This window comes from Sporobolomyces koalae (genome assembly GCF_050403365.1).
Source record: "Sporobolomyces koalae JCM15063 DNA, S_koalae_JCM15063T_v1_ctg42, whole genome shotgun sequence".
NCBI lineage: Eukaryota > Fungi > Basidiomycota > Microbotryomycetes > Sporidiobolales > Sporidiobolaceae > Sporobolomyces > Sporobolomyces koalae.
Window position 1 is genome coordinate 77,311 of NW_027481729.1, and position 22,897 is coordinate 100,207.

General features: G+C 53.4%; 7 protein-coding genes across 7 annotated transcripts; 3 read left to right on the forward strand and 4 right to left on the reverse strand.

Moving 5' to 3' along the window:
* Window positions 1-597: 597 nt before the first annotated feature.
* Window positions 598-1,564, reverse strand: JCM15063_002656 (uncharacterized protein; the record flags this gene model as incomplete). Its single annotated transcript, XM_076680655.1, has 4 exons — window positions 598-661; window positions 735-899; window positions 962-1,011; window positions 1,085-1,564. The coding sequence occupies 4 exons, from the start codon at window positions 1,562-1,564 to the stop codon at window positions 598-600; spliced, it is 759 nt and encodes a 252-aa protein (XP_076532231.1).
* Window positions 1,565-1,995: 431 nt separating this feature from the next.
* Window positions 1,996-9,342, forward strand: SEC8 (exocyst subunit SEC8; the record flags this gene model as incomplete). The annotated part of the gene is made up of 21 exons (XM_076680656.1): window positions 1,996-2,519; window positions 2,585-2,665; window positions 2,727-2,970; window positions 3,104-3,163; window positions 3,240-3,325; window positions 3,416-3,617; window positions 3,941-5,166; window positions 5,253-5,421; window positions 5,490-5,592; window positions 5,648-6,486; window positions 6,550-6,642; window positions 6,710-6,829; window positions 6,892-7,383; window positions 7,442-7,580; window positions 7,644-7,792; window positions 7,867-8,013; window positions 8,079-8,308; window positions 8,374-8,607; window positions 8,704-8,914; window positions 9,010-9,216; window positions 9,301-9,342. The coding sequence occupies 21 exons, from the start codon at window positions 1,996-1,998 to the stop codon at window positions 9,340-9,342; spliced, it is 5,598 nt and encodes a 1,865-aa protein (XP_076532232.1).
* Window positions 9,343-9,833: 491 nt separating this feature from the next.
* On the reverse strand, window positions 9,834-11,294 carry JCM15063_002658 (uncharacterized protein; the record flags this gene model as incomplete). The annotated part of the gene is made up of 6 exons (XM_076680657.1): window positions 9,834-10,227; window positions 10,306-10,430; window positions 10,496-10,567; window positions 10,640-10,760; window positions 10,816-10,985; window positions 11,049-11,294. The coding sequence occupies 6 exons, from the start codon at window positions 11,292-11,294 to the stop codon at window positions 9,834-9,836; spliced, it is 1,128 nt and encodes a 375-aa protein (XP_076532233.1).
* Window positions 11,295-12,601: 1,307 nt separating this feature from the next.
* Window positions 12,602-16,676, forward strand: JCM15063_002659 (uncharacterized protein; the record flags this gene model as incomplete). Its single annotated transcript, XM_076680658.1, has 13 exons — window positions 12,602-12,700; window positions 12,820-12,900; window positions 12,966-13,092; window positions 13,158-13,264; window positions 13,339-13,837; window positions 13,903-14,670; window positions 14,746-14,915; window positions 15,641-15,677; window positions 15,740-16,111; window positions 16,180-16,243; window positions 16,325-16,383; window positions 16,448-16,539; window positions 16,608-16,676. The coding sequence occupies 13 exons, from the start codon at window positions 12,602-12,604 to the stop codon at window positions 16,674-16,676; spliced, it is 2,544 nt and encodes an 847-aa protein (XP_076532234.1).
* A 144-nt stretch (window positions 16,677-16,820) lies between these two features.
* Window positions 16,821-17,972, reverse strand: JCM15063_002660 (uncharacterized protein; the record flags this gene model as incomplete). Its single annotated transcript, XM_076680659.1, has 3 exons — window positions 16,821-17,103; window positions 17,185-17,672; window positions 17,772-17,972. 3 exons carry the CDS (start codon window positions 17,970-17,972, stop codon window positions 16,821-16,823), a joined length of 972 nt encoding a protein of 323 aa, XP_076532235.1.
* Window positions 17,973-18,266: 294 nt separating this feature from the next.
* JCM15063_002661 (uncharacterized protein) lies at window positions 18,267-19,136 on the reverse strand (the record flags this gene model as incomplete). The annotated part of the gene is made up of 2 exons (XM_076680660.1): window positions 18,267-18,980; window positions 19,065-19,136. The coding sequence occupies 2 exons, from the start codon at window positions 19,134-19,136 to the stop codon at window positions 18,267-18,269; spliced, it is 786 nt and encodes a 261-aa protein (XP_076532236.1).
* A 734-nt stretch (window positions 19,137-19,870) lies between these two features.
* CDC14 (phosphoprotein phosphatase CDC14) lies at window positions 19,871-22,871 on the forward strand (the record flags this gene model as incomplete). The annotated part of the gene is made up of 7 exons (XM_076680661.1): window positions 19,871-20,130; window positions 20,417-20,543; window positions 20,617-20,676; window positions 20,743-21,130; window positions 21,187-21,270; window positions 21,343-21,438; window positions 21,508-22,871. The coding sequence occupies 7 exons, from the start codon at window positions 19,871-19,873 to the stop codon at window positions 22,869-22,871; spliced, it is 2,379 nt and encodes a 792-aa protein (XP_076532237.1).
* Window positions 22,872-22,897: the final 26 nt, after the last annotated feature.

Consider the following 22,897-nt stretch of genomic DNA (forward strand, 5'->3'; position numbering starts at 1 on the left):
CCAGTATTGAAAAACGTACTGCCTGTGTGGTGGGTACGCGCAATTGACCTTCGGCGTCTATCATGTCAGACAAGAGCGGATCGAAACTGTATGCGTTGCAGTCAAACCACGACCAAAGAGCGACATGGCCTGTGCTTCTCCGGGATAGTAAGCAAGCTGGTACCGGGTATGCGCAGACTCCAACCGAGCCTGGGTCGCTCAACGTGCTTACCGAGCATTGTGGCTCTGATCGGATTCCCCTTGAGCGAATCGTTGGTGAAGTTGTTGAGCGCTTGAGAAAGCACCAACGCGGCTATTTCCTGATCTTCATCGGCCTCCAATGTCACATAGTCGATAGGAGTCGCCATCTGGGGTCGGCGGCAAAGTGAAAGTTTGTAGCAGAGATGTATAGGTAGGCAAGAAACTTCAAAAGGTCTGAACGGGAACGGAGCGAGCGCGAGCCTGAACCCTCCGGCTGCAACCGCGGATTGAAACGCTCAGGCGTTTGAACGTCACGACATGGATTACGCCTGTGAATGGATTAGGGCTACAAGATTAGGGTACACAGCAAGGGACAAGCTGCGGCAGGGTATCGGATTTGGATGATGAATAGATAGTTCACATGATGGAACACTGGGCGAGTTGAGGGCCCATGTGAGCGTCTTGGAACGGAGTCGTGTCCCTTGAAAGAAGAAGAAGAGGCGCAATCAGGTCAGCGCAGATTTCACGTCTTTGTGCAAAAGGTCTGAGCGTACAGGACAATGTCGGATTGGGCGAGTCTTCCTTCAAAGATTTTGACTACCGCCATGACGTGCGATTTGCGTTCTTCAATGTCTCTTCGGTGTTCACCTTTTTCGTGGTGATGGTGTGGTACAATGAAGACATCGTAAGTGATCCCGATTGCCGCAACCTGCATCGAACTACAAAATGCGGGCAGAGTCAGTCTTGCGGGAATCTGAGGACACAGAGGGGAGCGACGCACGCCGATCCATCGAGATCTATGACGTGAGATCTGAATCTGACTCGCATAGACTGCACAGGCACGGCTAAAGTTAGTCGCGTATGCACCACTTCAAGAGAGAGAGAGAGAGAAGAGAAGGCTGACCTCGATTTTTGATCTAAGCCTCTCGATCATTTGTTCGAGTTCTTTCAGCCCAAGTTCTCGCGTGTTGACTCGATGACTGTACGCGTCATGGAAGAGCTTTGGGAAGCATTCGTGTCTCAGTTGTTCGATCGAAGGTCCGGGTATGGTTAGTAGGGTCGAGATTGCGAGCTCTGCCAGTTGGAGTGGAGTTTCTGGTTCGGGCAGCGACTTTGTCGAAGAGTGTGAACTTATGGATGCGCCTCTTGAAACGGCATGATGCAAACGCGAGAGCGGCAAGCGCGACGAAATGGAAGACCGAGGGGACGGAACCTCTTCGGACGAGGACGAAGAGACATTCGTCGCTTGTGTGTTGATCCTCGGTGGTAGCTCATGAGTTTGCGCGAGTTCCGTCTCAGTTTGTGCAATGTCCGAAGGGTCCGAAGCCGAGACGGGCGATGTTGGCGCCGGCTCCGCGTGAGGCTTGATTCGACCGAAAGGCATTCGTGCACTTGACTAGAAGCCCCACTACAGGAGTAATCTTCACTTGTGGCAGTAGACGACGACGGTTCCGTTGCGAATGTAGCGAGGACGGCGTGCGACTTCGGCAGTCCAAAAGTCCCGTTGCCGTAAATTCGGTCATACTTTTGATTACACTCTCCCCACTTGATTCTCCGGCCTCAACCGCTCTCGACACCCTCTGAAGGAGACACGCCTCGAGTCTGGTCGTGGCTGTGATCGTGCCCGTCATTCCGCTGCTGCATCGGCTCGCGATCCGATTGCCGCTTTCGCTTCCCTTGATCTCTCGGCACCTCTCCTCGCACGCTCCAAACCGCCGAGCATTCACCTCGAGCGCCCTTCGGTCCCGACTCAAAGTATCGCTCTTGCCCCGTCCGACCTCGGCCGCGCTCTGCCTGCAGCCCGAGTCGGCGTCGATGAGTCCTTCGACGAAACGGTACTCGGGCCGTCCACCCACCTGTCCGCATTCGCTCGATGACCCACCACCGCAGTTGACAGAGGAGCAACTCAACGTACCGACGAGCGAGTTGTACTCGGTTGCGCTCGAACAGCTTTACCAACATCGAGCCGACAACGGCTCGACTGAGCTTGTTGCGAACGCGACCACTGAACGCGAGCGAGACGAAACAGACGAGGTGGAACAGTTCGAGCCCGATCCAAGTCGCGCGGATCGACCCACCCCTCGACATTATGGCCTGTATTCGAAAGAGCGCTCGCTCCTCGACTGGACGTACCATGTCGTGCCAACCAAGGCGAGACAGGCGTTACAAGACGACATCGTCAACCTCGTGCTGGGTACCCAGGTGAAAGAGTGTCAGGACGCGGGTGACGACGAGTGTTGTCGAATCAGTGGGACAGGTCAAGCCGAACTCGGATGTCAGCTTGGGGACTGCGATCACGATGTCGCGAATGAGAAACCCCTCGCGCTCTTCACTGCAGGGTAAATAATTTGTTTCGGATTGCGAGAGGAACCGAAACTCATACAAAGCTTTTCGTCTCGCGCAGAGGAATGGGTGCGGGCAAAGGTCATACTCTGAGAAACATGCTACGAACACGGAGGATTCGACTACCAGCCAACACCGTCTGGTATGTATGATTCTTCTTGCCTTCAAGTGCCATCAAGCTGACGCATTCAATCATAAAAAAGGATCGATCCGGATGCACTGTCCCGCCTGTTGCCTGAACGGCCCCAGTACCTCGCACATGCACCTGAAACTGCGTCTTCGCTGTTGCATCCCGAAGCGTCTCTGCTGCAGGAGATCTGCGCTGCCGTCGCGAGGGAACGGAAGCGGAGTTTGGTCATCGATGGAAGCTTGACGGATTGCGCCTGGTTCGCTGGGTTCATGAAGACGTTCAAAGAAAGTGGGTACGAGTGTGAGATTCTGTTTGTCGTAAGTTTCCCTCTTCGGCCATGTACGAATATTGCAGGTTCCCTCATTGCCGCTTGCTGATGTCGCCCTGAGCTCTTGTTGTGTTCGCTATCGACTGTGATTCGTTTTGGATCATGATCGATCTGTGCAACAGTCTGCACCGGAAGAGACGATGATCAAGCGAGCTGAGCGCCGAGCCAAGTCGACGGGACGAGTAAGCAGCAAGACCCGGTTCTTCGTCTCGAGAGTACCCCTCGCTGAACCAGCTTTCGATTTTTGGGATCTCTCAGGTGACCAACCCAGATGCGATCAAGCGATCTCGACAGAAATCCCCTGAGTGTGTCAGCCGACTCTCGAAACCAAGTCTCGTTCGAAGGTGCGAAATTTATTTTCGGAACTGTTTGATCGGAGAGTGATCTTGGTGGATATGTAAGGATTGACCATATTGTATTTGCCGTGGATGCAGAGTGCGGTTGATCGACAATTCGGACGACTCGTCAGGTTCCGACGCAAAAGGATCAGAAATATTGTACGACTCGTCACTCGATCCAGTCTGGCCTGCACCTGGACACGAACCCCTCGAACGAGTACGAGATGCCGACAAGGCAGGATGGGTCGACGTCAAAGGGTTCGTCGATGGCAGATTATTGCAAGGAGCGGACGGTAGAGTCAGGAATAAGAGAGGGAACGGTCACGAGAGACGAGGGAAGGAGACGGGTCGACTGTAGTAGCGTCACCTACTACGAGTGCTGGGCATTGTCCCCATGATATTATCATGGGTTGTTTTCATTGAACGCACGAGCTTCTCTCGCTGCATTTCCTGCTCGAACAGCCGTACACTGCTTCTATATGGCTTGCGAGCCTGCATGATCTCGGACCTTTTCTCAGTTCAGGGAAAAAGAGAGAAACTCGCAGCGAGGTCTCCCCCACTTGCAACGCGATCAGCGCTCGTTCACGGTAGTTCGTCGCGACACGCGGTATGTCGCGGCAGGTACCTCCACCAAGACCTGGCTACCCTGCCGTGAATGGCTACCCGACATCGCAACCGCGCCTGAACACGGCATCACCAGCGTTCAACTCGTCGTCGTCGGACACCTCGCTCATGCCAGCACCACCGCTTCGACCTGAACGTTCAATCCGGAGACCGGTGGGTGCGACTCCATCGCCTGCGACGATTGGTGGAAACGATTCGGGTCGGTTCGAAGGCGGTCGACTCTCGCCCGTTCCTCCACACATCGGCATTACGGGTTCAGATGGTCGCAGTGGTGAAGGCAAGAACCGACGCATGATGGATCAACTGAACGGGATCTCGCGCTACGACGATGCAAATGTCGGTCCCGACTCGCCGACCTTCTCTCCAAACCCGGCCTCTCCCTCCCCGAATCAGTTTGGTCGGTTGTCCCCAAACCCGAGTTCACGAACGTACACTCGTCAAGGTAGAAATCGAGGACCTGCCGACGAGAGTGACGTCGAATCGGACGTGTCGACTCACTCGAGGCCGCATTCGCCCTCTCACGACGATTCAACCGATTCTCCACCGCTCGTCGTCCCTTCGACTTTGCAGGATGCAATCTCGGCATTCTCGAACGCTGGGAAACGTGCGAACGGGAGACGGGGTGGACTCGCAGATCAAGGTATTCAAGGTGGAGATCAGAGTCGCAAGAACTCGACCGCTCCGAGTCGAGGTCAATCGATCCCATCCGCGCTCGACCCGGAAGATTACCCAGACACTCCCGCATTTCGAGAAGTTGAAGAAGTGTTGCGCAAGGTCGCGACCGAGTGGCCTACACTCGCTCGAGGGACGAGCGTCGCGAACGATGAACTTGGAACGGAAGACTTTGATCCAGTCTCGCTCGCGCTGCGTCTCCTCGATCCAGCTTCAGCACGCGAACATGATTCAAACGCCGGGAGGCAACAGTCGTTGTCCTCTTTCTTGCGCCTCAAAGCTGAACTCGATCATGCGATCCAGTCAACCTTGTCCCCCGTCACGAACCCTTCGAAAACGACTTCAGACGCGTACAGAGCGTACGAGACTTCAATCACGACCCACAACATGACTCTCGGTGCACTCGGAGCTGCACAGAAACAGATCAGTGGACTCAAGAATGGATTGACGGGAACCCGCGAGATGCTCGAAGGGAGAGGGAGGGAAGGTCTCGCGGGCATGTACGCGAGGATGGGAATGCTCGAAGAGATGAGTAGCGTCCTCGACGAAATGTACGTTCGACGTTTTTCGTTCTGCTTGCTTCAAAAAGGCTTTCCCGCTGATGTCTGGACCGGTTCAAACGCGATCATCCGATCAGTGATCACTTGCTCAGGTTGCCTCCTTCCCTCGAGGCGCTTCTCTCGGAGAAGAGGTTCCTGAGTGCAGTCGTGCTGCTTGTGAGGAGTATCAAGACGCTCAACAAGCCAGAGATGCAAGATATCGGCGCTCTTGCAGATTTGAGGGCCTGGGCTCAGGGTCAGGAAACGGTCAGCAGCTCAATCTTTTCCGCTACCTAGTATTCCTGAGCGTGACTCAAGTTTGAGCGCTCGTCCAGGTCATGCTCGAGATATTGATCGAAGAACTCCACAACCACTTGTACCTCAAAAGTTTCTATTGCGATGTACGGTGGAAGAGCTACACCCGCGGTCAAACTTCTCGCAAGTCCATCAACTCCCGCTAACAAGAAGCAACAAGCTCATGTCTATGTAACAGTCCCATTGGTCGACTTTGGGGATGACGCCGACGTCGCCTCGTCTGTCCCTTCGCACCTGTCGGCTTCCTTCCACAGTTCGGGTCGATCGACTGCACGATTGCCACGCATGTCAAAATTGCAACGGTTCCTGCAGTCACTCGCGTTGAAACCTTCCTCGAACCCGATGCTCGACGAAGCGATCGAGGAACTCATGCTCGTCGGCGAAGAGGCAGAAGACGATGCGTCCACATTGGCAATCCCGGGCAGTTTCAGTTTCGGTTCGGGAGAAACCCTCGGTTCGTTGTCGGCCGAAGGTTCGATCGGAGGATCGGGTGTAGGTGGAGCAGCGGCAGCAACTCGAAAAACTCCGAGACAACGAGGAGGGAGGAACCCCGAAGTCGACAGTTTCGCCTACATCGAAATGCTCATGGAAGCGCTCGCTGCGCTCGGCAAACTCGGATACGCTCTCGATGCAGTGGGTCAACGTGTCCAGGGGGAAATGTTTGCGTTGGTCGAGAGTACCGTCGAGGAAGTCGAAGAGCGGAACGACCCAAGTCGAGGCATGTTTGGCGGTTCTACCACCACAGGAGGAGGCGTGGGTTCCGCTACACTACGGCCATCGTCGACACTTGTGCCCTCTTTCCCCGACTTTGGCGCCTCATCATCAACAGCGACAGGTGCTGGTAGTTGGGCGACCGAGGGTGTCGCTTCTCTCCTGAGATTGTCGGCGAGCGAGACTTCGACTCTTGCCAGCAGTGTCGAGACATTGCGAGATTTGTTTTGGACTCTTTACTCGAAACTCGATGCGGTCTTGCAAGGGTTCAGGGTGGCTTACGAAGTTGCAGGGAGGATCGCAGAGGTGAGTTACACCGTACCTTCGGGAACAAACGAGGAGCTGTCCTTCTGATCATTCTTGTTACAGAGACGGGATTTCAAGGACGCATCCATCATCAGGACTTCGAGCGGCAATTTGTTGTTCTCGCTGCTGGATGTGTGGAAGCCGGTCCAACAAGAGGCAGGTCCACACCCCCTGTTGGAGCGACTAGCGCCGTAGCGATTACTGATCCGAAGTGCACACACAGGTTCGAGCGTTACTGCACGATTATCTGCAGGACGACGAGAGTGGAACCGTCTCTTCGAGGAACCCAATCGTGAGCGTCAATGAAGTTCTACGCTTCCCGAAACCGCGGGATGCGACAAAAGTGAGAGCTTCTACGACATGTCGCCAAAATCGCACCAGAGCTGACCTCTTTGGGGTCTTCAGCAAATCTTCAAATTCTCCGAATCCGATCTCGCAAAATCTTCGAAAGCGCTCAAGACTTACGAAGATTCGCTCAACCAGGCTCTCAAGGCGGCGGTACCGGGATTGATTACGGATGGAGTTCCTTCTGTCACGACCACATCCGCTTTGATCGTCGCTTCGACCGACTTTTCAAACGGTTCGAGAGGATCTGGGTTGAATGGCACGCACAAAGCCCTCGTTCCGGCGGATGCGTTCAATGTGTCGGTGTTGTTCGGACCGACATTATCTTTCCTCGAACGAGTCAAAGAGATCATGCCGGGAGGGCTTGTCAACGACGAAGAGACGAACGCTTCAACTTCGTTTGGAGGCTTCTTGGACGAATTTGTCCTGAGAACGTTCCTGCCACAATTGGAAGACAAGGTTGCGAGCGTGTTCCATCAGGCCGTTGGCGGCATCGACGCATTCCAGGAAGATCCGAATTGGAAAAGGGTGTCAAAAGTTCCGATCGTTCGAGTAAGTCATCATTCCATCCGGTCCCTCGAAATGCAGTCACTAACGAGATCTATCGTAGTCGGTATCGAATCTTATGCTCCTAATCGTATCTCTGACTTCGATGCTGCGAGGCACGCCTTTCCATCGTGACAACTATTCTCAACTGATCGTCAGCGTCATTCATCAATTCTATCAGAGGTGTCTTGAACGGTTTCGAGGTCAGCCAATTCGCCGCTCTCTGGGTTATTTCAGCATTATTGATCATGACAATGTCTACGCAGACCTCGTTTCTCGAGAACCGCAAGAGAATCATACGTCGGCGAATGGATCAAGCGCTACTCTCAATGCTCACGCTCCGCTCAAAACCGCGGCAGAGTGGGCAGGCACTGATGAGCTGTACTCCGTCCTGTCCGAGTTGCAAGAGACTCCCGTGCGTTATCGCTCGCGATGCAAATCTTGCGACGACTCTTGCTTGACTGACTGAATTCCTTGGTCGTTTTCCAGGGGACGGATTCTGCGCGAATTCGGGAACTCTTGTCCAAGGAGACGAAGATTGAGCTTGATCGCAAGCGCAATGGGATCATCGACGCCGAGGATCTCATCACGCCAAGTAAGAAGCTGCTAGCGATCGCAACGTTGTACTCGAGTCTGGTCAGTGTGGTTTCGTGATACTGCATCGAGTGTCCAATGATCTGAGAAGGCGGTTCGACACGCAGGACTGGTTCATCAATCGGATCGCAACGCTCAACACTGGGCACGATCATGCGCCGTCCACTACCCCCTTCCGACCAGAAGGGTTCGCAGGTCGAGCTCGCAGAACGAGGGAAAGTAGCGAATCGACCAACGATGGTACCTCGACTGCCGCTTCGCGAGGTGGTGACGATGTAGAAGACGATGATCGCGAACCGAACGGCAAAGGCTCGCCGCTTACGGGAGACATGGCTCGGTGCGTATTGTTCCTTTGTACGTACGCTGGCATACGATCTGACTGACGGGGATGCAAACGGGTAGGCCATTTGAAGCGCTGCTGAAAGGGTATTCTCGGCTGTCTTCTACGATCCTCTACACGCTTCGGCTCGAGATTCGGTTGCGGACGATGCACTATCTCGACAAAGCGACTCGTGACGGCGTCTATCAGCTTGCTGAAGATGTTCAAGAGCCAGATCCCTCCGTCGTTGACCTAAACGGCGATCTCGCTGAAGTCGATGAAGTCGCCGCTGGCACTCTCGGTCTCGAAGAACGCAGGTACGTCTTTCGATCTGTCTCTTTTTCTCGAGAACGAGACGGTTCGCTCGATGTGAGAGAGAGAGAGAGCTCATGAATCCTCGATTATCGCTACAGCTTCGTGTTTGCCGGATTGTCGCTCCTGATGGATCACCTCTTGATCACAAACGCGAGACAAATTCGACTCGCCAACTCGTACGGTTTGTCCAAAATGAATCGCAACATTCTTGCGTTGCAACAAAACCTCAAGAACATTGGCAACGAACCTCTCGAAGTCGAGTTCGATCGCTCGCGCAAGTTCTGGGACTTGTTCGGCAAGGGACCCAGAGTACGCCTTGTTTTCTTTTCTCTGTCTCTCGCCCTAGTCAATCTCGTGCTACGACTGGAGCTGACGCCTCTAACTGGGTTGTATCGGTGTGATAGGCCATGCTGGACGAGATCCAAGACGGCAATTTGACATACTCTTTCGACGATTACAAAACGCTCTTGCAATTGCAACTGCAAATTGATCAATCGGGCAAAGATACTGCAGTACCCTCGACCTCTGGAGGAATCACAGACTCGATGATTGGAGCGCCTGCAAACATTTCGAACGACAAGAACCGTCGAGCATACGGAGAATATATGATTGTGAGTCCGAGCGCGGTCGCGGGGTAATCAGGTGACTGACAATACGTTTCGGGACTTTTGCTTTGGGAATTTGCAACACAATAGGAACTGTTCAGCCTCGACAATGGCAACGACGGCGACGATTAGATGTGACCCAAAAATCGAAGTCGTCAACACAACACAAAATCGGTGTCACGTACCGGTGATACCCCCCAGCATTTCTTTTTGCCCTCTCCTCATCGACGTTTCTTTGAGAGTGTGAATACATTTCGATACCCCAACTTCTCCCCTGGCACGTCCTGGCCCTGGTACTCTTTGTAGAGAAAACTAATCTTTTTTCGCATTCGTCGTTGTTCGATGCGATGATTACGTTCAATTCCTATTCCGCGAGGGTATCAGGCCAGTGCACAAGCGAGAAGAACAAAAGAGAGAGAAAAAGAAAGGAGAAGAAAAGGAGAAAAGCTCGATGCGAAGAACAGGAGAAACTGCAAAGAAACGCGAGAGAGAGAAACAAAAGAGAGGAAGCGGTACGTATCCACAGCTGGCTACCAAACTTGACGACAAGAACGGAATTTGACAAAAGTGCAACTCGGGAGAATGGAGATTTTTTCTATTCTTCATTTTTTCTTATCTGTTCCTTAAACCTTGTCGGCGACACCGTTTGTCGACGGCTCATCACTCCGTGGTCCTTCGTGTGTCACTGCTGCAGTAGAACCTGAAGTAGGTTCAGGAGTTGCAGCAGGACTCGGTGGTACTCCGACAGTTGCAGCTGCAGCGACGGTAGGAGTGGTCGATGACGTAGGAGGTTTGCTCGCCATCCTGCGGTCGAGCGCTTCGAGTGCCATAGCTCTCCTCCTCTCGGCTTCAGCTCGAGCTCCTCCCGGTACCGAAGTGTACGTCTGTCCTCCAACCGTGTTGGTCGATGCGGATGAACCGGGACCGGATTCGAGGTCGATCGACGACCACGATTGGATCAGGTTGAATTTGACCGCGAGGGAGAACACAAAGTTGGACAAGATGGCAACGTATTTTCTGTAAGAGTTATCAACAAGTCAGGAAAACCAGTCAGGCTGGTAGCGAACCGGCAGGAGGAAGGGTGAGGATACGCACTGGATGAAAGGCGGGAACCAGTTGTGGAACGCGAACGTTTCCGAGCGGTCTCCTCTGAAGTCCGAGCCTTCCGATTTCTTGAGGAATCGTAGGTACAGCCACGAGACGAGCCATCCGAATTGAATCTGCAGAGGATAAAGATTGAGCGCGCGAAATATGGCCAATTCAGCCTCCAGGGCGATCCACGTACGAGAATATAAGGAGATTGGTAGCCAAGGAGACACGCGACGTTCGAAAAGGTGACGTAGGCCATGGGCAGACTCTGCATGCATGGGGAAAGTTGGATGAGCATCGGATGAGCAGCGTCTGTGGTTCGCAAAGGGCGCGCGCTCACCTTGACCCTCATCTTGAGGATGCCGCCAAACATCTGGACCTGATGCTCCGGAATCAATTGCGTGAACGCAACCAGGAAGCCGACCTGGAGCGCTTCGAGTCCATGGTAACTCGTGTCGTGGCTGTGTAAGAGGAAAATGAGCGCGATACGAGACTTGCAAATTAAGGCAGACTGACAGGAACAACTGCTGGTTTCCAAGGACGATGGACTCGATAACACTGACGACAACGGCGATGCCGTTGGACACGATGACGGTGAAGAGCACGAACTTGACGAGTTCGCTGGCGCCCCATACTCGCTCGAGGTACCGGCCCGAGAGCGGGAGCGTCAAGAGAGATACGAGGAACTGTGTCTCGACGACCATGGTGAGCTTCGAGGCTGATCAGGCAGTGAATGAGAGAGGACTGACTTCGATCATGTTTGTTTCGGTAAAGGCGGCGGTGACGAGCGTCCACGGCGCGTACAGAACGTTGGCCGGCACGAGGTTGAGCCACGGGACGGTCGTACCCGCATCGCCGGTTCGCGCGTTGTCAAGGCCTGTCCGTGCAGCTGACAGTCGCAGGAAGAAGTACACCGTCGAACTCGCGATCAGGCACAGCGTCAAGCCTCGCGTCGCTGGTGGCAGCGCAAGTGCCGAGTTCAATATCGTCGGCATGTTGTGCGCTCGAGTTAGAGTCTCCGCGAGGGAGCCCTTGGTGAGTGGAAGAACAAGGCGAAACCGCGCGTTCGTCGTCGCGCGCGCTTCGAATCGAACGGCTTGGCTTCTCCAACTTGACGCTATCCCTCGATCTGACTACCTTTCCAAGCCAGCGGCGGTAGGTGCGACAGTGGAGTACTCTCGATGAAGGCGAGGTTGGTAAGTTAGGGTTAGAATACAACGGCAAGGACCTCACCAACCTCGCCTTCATCGGGAGTACTCCACTGTCGCACCTACCGCCGCTGGCTTGGAAAGGTAGTCAGATCGAGGGATTCAAGTTCAATCAATCAAAAACTGCGCAGCCTGCTCACCGAGCTCGAGTAGTACGGAGATGCAGTCCAATCTCGTTGAGATGTCTATCCTCCCGTCACTGCGAGTCCAACTCGGGACAGCGGTAGATGCCTAGCTCTACGCTGAGCGCCGATTGCTTCTCGGGCGCAATCGACGTATCAAGGAGTATCGTACACAAAAGCTCGTCGCTCGGAATTTGCTCAGGTGTCGCGCGAACTCGACAGCATGGACCTCTTCGACGACGTCAGTTCACCCGGACTGCCACCCGACTCGGGCTTGTAACCGATGCCATTCAGCGTCGCAACAGCGCACTAGTATGCTCAATCCAAGCCGACGAGACGCCAGATGATTATGCCGGACGCCGCCAGATTGCAGTGCGGCGACTCTCGACAAGCTTTCAACATTTCCGGCTGTCGCCAATTCTCGCTTCTCTGGTCATTCAAGCGCTCGGGATTCGATAAGGCTGACTCCTTTCTGGCGGACTTTTCTCGATTTGACTTGCATCTTGGCTTTCAGCCATGCAATAGACGATGGCCCACGCTACGGCTATGGTCCGTCGTTGCCACTCTTGGGCTAGCTCGTGTTCTCCTTACTACTCGAGTAAAATGTCTCTTTCTGATCAACCTAATGGAGTTTCTGTACCGCGAAATACCCGCCAGTCAGTTTAGTCGGGTCTGTTCTGCCCGTGAAACACGGCTTGCTGTCGGACTTCTTCGGTGGAACTTGCCGACGCCCATTCACTCAAGCCCGGGTAGAGAGAAGCAATCCCGATAGCCATGGAACAGTAGGAGAACCACTTCTTACACGGTGTCGTTCACCCGTAAATTGTGAAACCTCGCGATAAGATCAACTGTTGATCAAAATGTTCTACCGCATTCTGCTCGTTTCCTCCTGTTGTTGTCATCACTCGCGGTTGTTGCGTCTCGACACCTACTGCACACCACGCTAGCTCGCATCGATCAGAGGCTGAGAAGATGCCCGAACCCATTCAGCTGTTTGTGTACGACCTCTCGAACGGGTTGGCGCAAAGTCTCGGTCCGATGCTCGTGGGACGGCCAGTCGAAGGGATCTGGGTACGTTCTTAGCTCAGCCGTCTCCTCGGGAACGGCCCTACGGCGCAAGAAGGAGAAAGAGTTTGAGGCGTCGTAAGTGGTTACGGAGAGCTGACTCTGCTTGTCAACTGCGCCGATAGCACACCTCGATTGTTCTGTACGGTATAGAGATCTGGTTCGGTCAGGGAATCCACGCGAAATCACCGCCGGGCACGACTCATGTAGGCCCCCTTCTCGGTTCTACTACAACGCTCTCCGATCTCGACTGAGTAACGTTTCGTCGCAGCATGGAGCACCTCGCAAGCGTATTGCCATGGGGGACACTCAACTTGATCGCGACACCTTCTTCGAGTACATTGAGGGCATGCGGGAAACGTACAAAGCCGAGCGTTATCACCTGCTCGAATTTAACTGTGAGGCGTTTATCTTCTTACTGGTTCTTGGCTATCCCAGTTTGACCACCCGAATGTCCTCATAGGCAATCACTTTACGAACGACGTGATCGGCTTCCTAAATGGTCGCTCGATCCCGACAGAGATTCTCGATCAGCCGAGAGAATTGATGGCGACTCCATTTGGACAACAAGTACGCACGCCTCACGCGCTCGATGTAGCTGTCACGACAGCGGTACGAACTCATCTTCCTTTCGCTTTCGCCAGATGAGGCCCATGATCGAACAGATGTTTGTGGGCTCGAACACTCGTTCCGCCGGGGACGCGGTCAACAACCTGCTACCATCCCTCGCCCAGGCCCAAAATTCTGCTACTCAATCACGGACTTCAAGTGACACTCCTTCAATGGGCTCCGTCGCTTCGAACCTACAAATCGTCACCTCCGCTGCTTCTCTGCGTACGACCCTGGCGCGATCGAAAGCGACAGCCCTCATGTTCACATCGTCGAATTGTCCTCCCTGTGCTGCGATCAAGCCGTACTTTGAGGAACTCGCTAGGACGCATCCCTCGATCACGTGTGCCCTTGTCGAAACCGGTTTGGGCGAAGGCAGTCAAATTGCGCAGATGACAGAATTTGGAGGACCGGTATCAGCGACTCCAACTTTTTGCTTCTTCGTCGGTACTAACAAAGTGGGAGAATGTCGAGGGGCAGATCGTAAAGAGCTCGAAACCAGGATCGGGATGCTCGCTCTCGAAGTCTTCCCTCGTACGTTCAGCGCCTTGGCTTCTCACTGGAAGAGAAGCGGGTTCTGACGAATGAGCTCGATACAGCGCATCCGCACGAGAAGCTGAACCTCCCAAAGCTCGCTAAATTATCCAAGTCTCTTGCGCCCATCACCTATACCTCATTCCCACCTCTCACAGCTCTCGCATCGAAACTGGCAAGCTCGACGACGTCGCTCCCGCCGAACACGTCGTCGATTCTCTCCAAAGTCGTCACCGAATATCTCTCGTCTCTTCCGATTCCTCCAGCTGCGGCGCCAACGACAGCCTTGCCGTCTACTCTGCTCGAGCCGTGGCTCGACGCCACCGCAACGGCTCTGTCCACCCTGTCCACCCCTGGCTCGAAATTCCCGGTCGTCGATCTCCTTCGACTAGCCCTTGCACGAGACGCCGCGCGACTATCAACTTCGCCCGAATTCCTCAAATTCCTGCCGAGCCTGATTTCAACTCTGGTCGAAGATCTCGACGTCCCTGAACCGGATCATCCATACCTCCTTACCGCGATCAAACTCGTTTCGAACCTCCTCATCTCGCCCATCCTTGTTGCCAGAGTTCTCTCGAAAGATTGTCTCCCCAACGTGACCAAATTGTTGATCCGGGCGTTGCTCGATGAGAAGGATGACAAGACGAGGACGCATGGAGCTGGACTCGCATGGTCGATCGTCACTCGGATCTTTGCGCGAAGGATCGGGAACCTCGAGAGAGGCAATGAGGAGACTGGAGAATTGGTGGATGGTGTCAGTGAAGAGTGGGAGACTGAGCTGGCAGGTGCAGTTCTAGAAGCTCTCGGTCGAGAAGAGAAGAGCCTCGAAGTTGGTCAGTCGTCTCATATCGCTCGGCCGCGTTACCTTCACAATCTGACTGCATTTATCTTTTGTTCCACTCTGACAGTGCATCGACTTGCCGCCACGCTGGGACTGCTCGTGTACCGCTCACCTTTTCACGAAGAGTCCAAGTCCCTGCTCGAAGTGCTCGAGGCGAAGCAGGTACTTGCAGCGAAGAAGCAGTTGGCGCATACCAGCAAAGAGCAAGGGAAAGACGTGATCGGAGTTCTCGAAGACGTTCAGAAACTCCTTGAATGAGCTGCTGGGCATAATCGCTTTCGATTTATGCCAACTTTCTTCCCCTTCTGAAGCATGAAGCAGAACTATTGTCGCAATTATTACCTTTTTCACGAATGCTCATCCGAGGCGATAGTCGGCTCCCGGCGTGAGTTGGCTCGACGGCGCAGGACAATTTCCTAGTCCGCGGTTCGCACGGGCCTTCTCCGCTTTTTTGGGGCCTTATGGGATTGTGCCCCATGTACTCCTTCGCTTCTCTTCCTACCCAACCATCTTTCACATATCGTAACGAATGCATGCAGGAGCGCAACCTCTTGTCAGCTCGACCTCGCAGTCCTTCAGTGACGCCCTCACTGCGAAAGTCGCACCATCACAATGATTACGAGGAAGACGACACTGCTTCAGACACATCTGAAAGTTCTCGCTCGGATGATGACCAGGATAGGGAAGATACTACTCAAGGGCCGCACTCGGTCAGTATGGTTTCAAGGGTCCAGTCTGTCAGGGTTCCCAGCAGTCTCAGCGATCTTGGGTAACAGTCAAGAGTCGTGATTGTCTCCCTTGTACTCCTACTTTGTATTGCGTCGGTCGCAGCATTTTACTTCTGGAACGAGCACCGGAAGTCAAGCTCGGAAACGGTGAGCGCTCCCGCTTTTGGGTACTCGGATCAAACCAGATGACCGACCAGGATGGTTGCCATTCCATGTTCACATCGTTCATTCTAGCCTTCAAGTCCTAGCTCGAGCCAAGCAAGCTCAAAAAGTAAGTCTTATATTTCTTCACAGTTAATTCCACGAAGAGCTCGGCGCGAAACTGAGCGCCAGCCTTCGGCTTCACGACCTCTCGAACCATTCTCTCCGACACGACCTCGACCACCCAAACCTCGACGCCCTCACAATCTTCTTCTTCTTCAGCTTCGAAACCACCTTTGACAGGCACTTCCTCTAGTTCTCCTACGAACGCAAGCCCAAGTTCAAAATCAAGCTCGACCCCAAACCCTACTTCGTCCATCGTCCCAAAAGACCTCGTCGACATCTTGCTCAAGACTCACAACGATTTCAGAGTTTTACACCAAGTCGAACCTCTCGATTGGAACGAAACTCTTGCCGAATCGAGTGATCGGTGGGTTGATCATTGTGTGTTTGAACATTCGGGAGGGAAACTCCTCGAGGGAGGTTATGGCGAGAATCTGTTCGGTAATAATCTGTTCGGTTTGCCTGAGTTCCTTTTTCAAGGTGACTGACGAGGAATGGGTCAAATTCAGCGAGTTCGGGGACAGGCAGTACAGAAGATACGCCCGTCGATGGCAAAGCAGGAGTGGATAGTTGGTGAGTATGAGCCCCAACAGTCTCTCACATGAGGAGGACTTTGAAAATGATCGTTGTTACTTTGGCGAGGATGAAAAACAGGAATGACGAGATCAAGATGTATACGTACTCACCGCCGACCGGGTTCACTCACGAGACAGGTGCAAAAAGTCACCTGGCTTTCCATGTCCGGATCTCACTCATTCGAAGTGTCTCTCCAAACAGGCCATGTCACTCAGACGCTCTGGAAAGGGACAAAGACAGTTGGATGTCAGTTCAAAAACTGCAAAGGGTTGTTCACCGTCGGACAATGGGGAGTACGCTCGATTTCCCCCCCTTGTCTCTACAAGACTGGCTCACAACTCATTCGTTTCTTGATCGTCAGAGCTATCTAGTATGCCAGTACTATCCACCAGGTGAGGACCTTCTACCAAATATCGGAGTTACAGTCTAATCTCAAAAGATTATATCCCGATTGATTAGGGAACTACGAGGGACAATACGAAGAGAATGTACTCCCTCCCAAGGGGTGAGAGAGCATTTATTGATAAGTGCCAAGAAGTCTACGGATAATCGATAGGGTTGTAAAGTTCTTGTATCATTTCTCCGGTCTGTTTGCTTCCCTCCATAGCTTCTCGATCGAGGTCCAGTACTTTTCCGGTTCGGTACGAGCATGTCCAACATGTGTCGTCTTGTCGAATTTGACCATTTCGACTTGAACTCCTTGTTCCTTCGCTGTTTGACCGTGTTCCTCGACGTCTCGATACGGGATCAATTCGTCGATCTTGGAATACAGGTACAATCTTGGTACGGGTGGCAAAGTCGAGGTCAAGTTGAGATAGTGATACAGTCGATCGAGAATCGAGGGTTTGCGCCGCACACTGCAGCCCACGAAAATATGTTGAGTTTTTCTCTGGCAGATTTCTCGAGGAAGAGGAAAAACGAAAAAGAGGGACACGTACAAGTTGTACAGAGAGATCAAGGTGTGAAAGATTGCGAGGAAACCCATGGCTGGGATTTTGAAAACCTTGTTGCGAATCGGAGCTGAGAACGCTCGCATCGTGACCAACAATGACGAACGACCGGGACACGAATCGAAGATGACTGCAGTAGCTGGTATCGGGACCGCCGGTTCGACCAGGGTTGAAGCTGAGGAAGAACGAACTGGATCTTGTTTCTCCGAGCTCTCACTCGAACGAGCGCGAGATCTTATGATCTCTTCGTTGAGCCATTTGAGACTCATGCATCCTCCATTCGAAAACACGTGCAACAGGATTCCACTCGATCGTTCCTGCTGCGTTTCTCGCACAACTTGTAGTGAACCTTCGAGTTGTTGTTGGCGAATGATCTCGATCGCGGGTGCAAACGCTTGTTTCGTCTCGGCTTGGTTCTTGGCTGAGTAGAACCCTTTCTGAGAAGATTGAAGCAAAAGGATTGGCGACGATGGGAACTAAAGACGGAGGCGCCGAACGCCGGATTGCGACATGTGGGGGAGTTCCATCAGTTGACTATACCCGATCGTCCGAGTTTGGGGCAGGCTTGGACTTACGAGTTTGCGGTACGATGTCAAGTACTTTTCGACATGCTTGAGCTGCGCGTCCATCCATCCAAACACGATCAAGAGTCGAGGAGCTTGTTCCAAAGTTGCCGATGAACCTGGGGACGAGGAGGACGAGGGCCCGGTAGTACAGGTTGGAGCTGGGAGGTAGTACACGGATCGGGACAGCGGTTTCAACAACGATTTCGACATGTCGGCTACGAGCGGTGCGAGTTGGAAACGTCGACAACTGAAGCTACTTTGCCGAGTAAGCCGAAAGCATCTATCTCTTTTTTCCATGGCAAGCTCAAATTTCGGTTGTACTACACTTTGTATCCCTGGTACGTCACGCAGCGGCATGATGTGAATCGAGAAATAATTCAGTGGATACCCTACGCGTACGCTCGCCGAAATTCTGTAGGTTATGCCTTGACTGCCTGCTCCAGCTGCGCTCGAAAACATCGCTTGCAAGGGTAAAAACGTATCGCGGAGAATCCCAAAGAATGTTCATTCCTCTTCAAACCCGATCCTCAATACTTCTTTCCAAGCGTTCTCGAGTACTTTCCCTCCAACCTCTTTGTCTTCGTCCCATTCAAGTTCTCTAACTTCGTCTCTCCCAAGAGGACCCAAGACCCATTTCGCCACGCCCTGACCTCTCACTTGTTCGTTCGGAGGTCTCCCAATCCCGATCCAGAAGCGCCAGAAATCCTTCTCGGTTCCTCCTCCTCCCAGTGTCGCTGTTTTAGGCATTGCCGAGATGAGAGATCGAATTCCATTGTGACCTTTTGGACCTCCAGCACGTTGTAACCGGGAAGCTGAAGGTGCGAGGTCGAGATCGTCAGACAGGACGAGCAGTTTGTAAATCGGTTTCAAAGCTGGACCCGATTTCTTCGAATTGGTCGAGGTCGAAAGAGATGATGGTGTCGCAGTAGGAGGAGGTGCAGGAGTAGGTAGAGTTGTTGGAGGCAAGAGGAACCCATGGGTCGCATCGACAATGGTTTTGCCACACACGTTCATCAACGCTTTCGGCAACACGAACAAGAGTTCGAGGTCTTGTTCGATCCCAGTGTTTGAATCGTTACGACTGATACAGATCCGAGTGGTCCAAGATTGAGATCGAGCGTTCGTTGGAGCTTTCGTCAGTTGTAAATGAGGAGACCCGGTTGCGCCTGGACAAGACGCGGCCCGGAGTGCGAGATTCTTGAGTAAAACTTGTCCTACCTGCAATCGAACACACGAAAACCCAGAAAGCGTAAGTTTTCCTTCTTCTTCTTTTAATATTGAATATTGGAGATGCTTTCTGACCGAATGCTTCGTCATGGGGTGTGTATAGTTGCCGAGTCCGACAATGACGAGTCTTCGAGGTCCTCCTGCCATATTCGATACTGAAGGCACTGCTCGATCAGAGCAAGCGATCGAATTTGGAGAGACAAAGATGGAAGTGTATCAGCATTATGTCAAACATTACGGTTCAGAGGGGAACCTTACTGTCGGGAGAAAGATCTCGATGGCGCGACAGACCCTCGAGTGCACAAGCGAGATGGGATTACGGAGCCGAGGCGCAGAAAAACAGACAACGGTAACTTGGAGTCGAGACGGAGCGCACAGAAAGGATAGAGGGCAAGGGCGACGCGGAATGACTACCGACAGATCCTTGAGCCGTTCCAAGTCCAGAGTGTTTGGAGAACGAGAATGAGGAAGCGAGAGAGTTCGAGATGACAAACAATGTCCGGCCAAGCGCTCAACCAGCGTGCGAGACGGGTCAGACGGATGAGATATGCACAAGCAGTACAAGCTAGAAACCTTGAGGCAGGTATTACGCCCGCACGAGGGACGTGGGACGAGATGTTGAACGACGCGGCGACATCGGTCAACACAGCGTCGAGAGCGTCGCTCGTCTCCCTCGTTGTCTCTCCTCGCTCAATCCGACTGTACTCTGTGAATCACCTTGCCACTTGGCATTCCGAACCTGCTCGTCGAGGATCTTCCGACGACCCGTTTCCTCCTCTCGTCCCGCCCCACCCGCAGTCGCGCATTTATTTGTCGAATCACCAAACTAGGTTCTCCTTCCCTCATCTGGCCGAACTTCGCTTTGCATGGTCCAGCCTACAATGTCTAAATCGATCGAACCTTCGGGCCCGATCTGCGCGTTTGGCAGTCGCCTCGCGTACACCTACTTCCCGACTCCCGCACCGCATCCCGACTTGCTCAACTCGCTCGCGTCGACCCCGTCTACGACCCCAAGTTCCAACAGCAGCGGCACCGATGCGGGCCAACTCGATGGGTCGAGCCATTGGTTCACGATCGACGACCAGCTCGTGTACCTCAGCTTCTTCCAGGACTATGGACCCCTCAACATTGGCTGTCTCTAGTGAGTACACGAACCTCTTGATACTGTCAGAAGCGGAACTGCGAGCTGGGCAGAGGGGAGCAAGCTGCCAACGGTCACAGACAGAAGACTCGATTCGGTGTCGGGCCGTGCGACTGCAGGACGGCTGTGGGAACCCAACCCTGATCCAGTAGACATACAACTGACCCTCCTTGGATCGTGTTTCCCCTCTTTCATTGCCCTGTTGCGCTCGCAAACGCGTGCTCGACCACCCGCCGCTCCCCACTTTCGGCTCGACTGGTCCTCCTCGTACCACTCCGTCTCTCAGTCGGTTTTGCCTACACCTTCACAATCTCTTGGAAGATCCGGCCCATCGCCATCAGCGCATCTTTTTGTACTCTTCCGACGAACCCGACAAGAAAGTCAACGCCGCCCTTCTCATGAGCCTCTACGCCGTACGCAGAAGCCAACAATTCTCGATCAGCGCTGTTGTTTTGCTCACCTGGGCGCTTTTTTGTTCTCTCGCAGATGGTGGTTATGAGATGGTCAGTCGCCGATGTCTTGCACCCAATCTCGTGCTTGGAATTGGTAAGCTCTCAAGCACTGTCAACCTTCCATCGATCCTGTTTTGACCCCACTTCTCTTGTTGCCCAGCAACCGTATCGAGATGCCGGTTACTCTCGATCCGACTACCACCTGCACCCCCAACAAATCCTGTACGGACTCTCACGCGCGCTCTCGCACCAATTGCTCGACCTGTCGACGTTTGATTTGGCCGCATACGAGAAGGCCGAAAAGGTTGAGGAAGGAGATTGGAACTGGATCACACCGGGATTCCTCGCGTTTGCGAGTCCAGTCGAAGCAGGTTGGAACCCGAACCAACCCACGTCAGCGGTCGCGACGAGCGCAGGCAGGCTCACGAGGAGTTTCAGGAACGTGCTCGAAGAGTTTGAGAACAAGGGAGTCAAAGTCGTCGTCAGGTTGAACAAAAAGTTGTACGATCGGAATCATTTCTTGGAACGAGGGATCGATCACGTCGAGAGTACGTAAACTTCGTATTTCGCTTATACCAGGTGCTGATGACCTTTTTACGGGCAGTGTACTTTGATGATGGAACGAACCCGACAATGGAGATGTGCAGGGAATTCATCGACTTGAGTGACAAGGTCATCTCTGCAGGAGGTTCGTCTTTGTCACTCGCTCTGTACAAACGATACCTCACGTGATGCTGACGTTCTCTCGATGACATTTCAGGTGCAGTCGCGGTCCATTGCAAAGCAGGACTGGGCCGAACCGGAACTCTGATTGGCGCCTACCTGATTTACAAACACGGATTTACTGCCGACGAAGGTTCGTATCGTCCTTCCCCCTTGACAGTCTGCAGGAGATTAATTCCTGACTCGAATTTTGTACCGTTAGCGATTGGATTCATGCGGCTCATGCGACCGGGCAGTTGCGTGGGACCCCAACAGCACTTTTTGTACGAGAACCAACTCGAGTGGGTCAAATGGTCCGCTCAAGACGAACTTCGAACCCAATTGGCGCTCTCGGACAACAACACGTCGAACTCGGTTCGTCGCAATCACGAAACAGATGTCGAAATTCGAGCGGTCGAACCTAGGATCCAAGTCGAGAGGGAATGTTCGCAACCGCCACCGATTGAAACTCCTCGACCGATCACTCCTCCGAACGAGACGGAACTTGCGAGACATCGTTCTACCACTCCTCACCATGCTCGAGCACCCATGACGCCGAGGAGACAGATCGTTCCGGGTCAACCGAGGAAAACTCCTGGACGAAGTCGACATGGAGTCGCTGCTCCCGAAGAAAAAGACTCTTCTCCCCAATTACAGCAGCCGACAGAGGAAGATGAGGGTATGGACGAAGTCGAGGCGGCAATCCGGAACGAGGAGGAAATGGAAGGAGTCATCCTGTCGTCCCCACGGAAACCGAAACGAGACAGTCTCGAGGGATCCGCGCCTTCGATTCGAAGGACGACGAGGAAGAGTTTGCAGTTGACCCAAGACGAGGAAGATCTTCATGAAGATTCAATCACGATGATGCCGAGCCCGAAAAAACTCGACCTTGAACCCTCGGTACCCATCTCGTCTGCCGCCGTAACAGCTCCACGAACGCTCAAACCGCCAACTGCTTCTTCGACGCGACCGACGAGAATAGCCAAATCGCAACCTTCAACTTCGAAACCTCTTGGACCGACGACCCTTGACAACCGTCTACGTACTAGAACTGCGTCTGCATCAAATTCGCAACCGTCACTGCCGACTGATACTAGCAGTATCGCTCGAAGCAAAGGGGCCAAGAACCTGAACAACGTATTCGAAGAGGTCGAAGGTACGACTCGATCTCGGTACCCGCTTCGAAACGTTTCGGGTAGAACTTCACCCACTGGGATCCCTCCACCTCCTCCTCCAGCTACTAGTACGACTTTGCCAACCACTCAGGTCGTCGTACCACCGAACTCGCCTACGAAATTACCGACAAGTCGCATGCCCACTCGAGTCCCTGCCAAACGAGGAGTACCCCCTTCTTCCCCGGTCCCGAAACCAAACTCGACTGGACCGAAAGGAGGAGGGAGTGGACACAGTAAAGACGCAACAGGACCTACGGTCGATCCGAAATCGACGAACGGTCCGGCGAAGGCGGCAGGAGGATTCACGAGTCTCGCGCACGGGTTGGCGAAACTACACGGGCAACAGAAAGGTCGAAACGTCAGACGAAGGAGGAGTTCGATGGGTTCTCAAGATTTCGTTCAGGCGGGTTGAACCGAGTCTCTCTCCCATCTCAACAA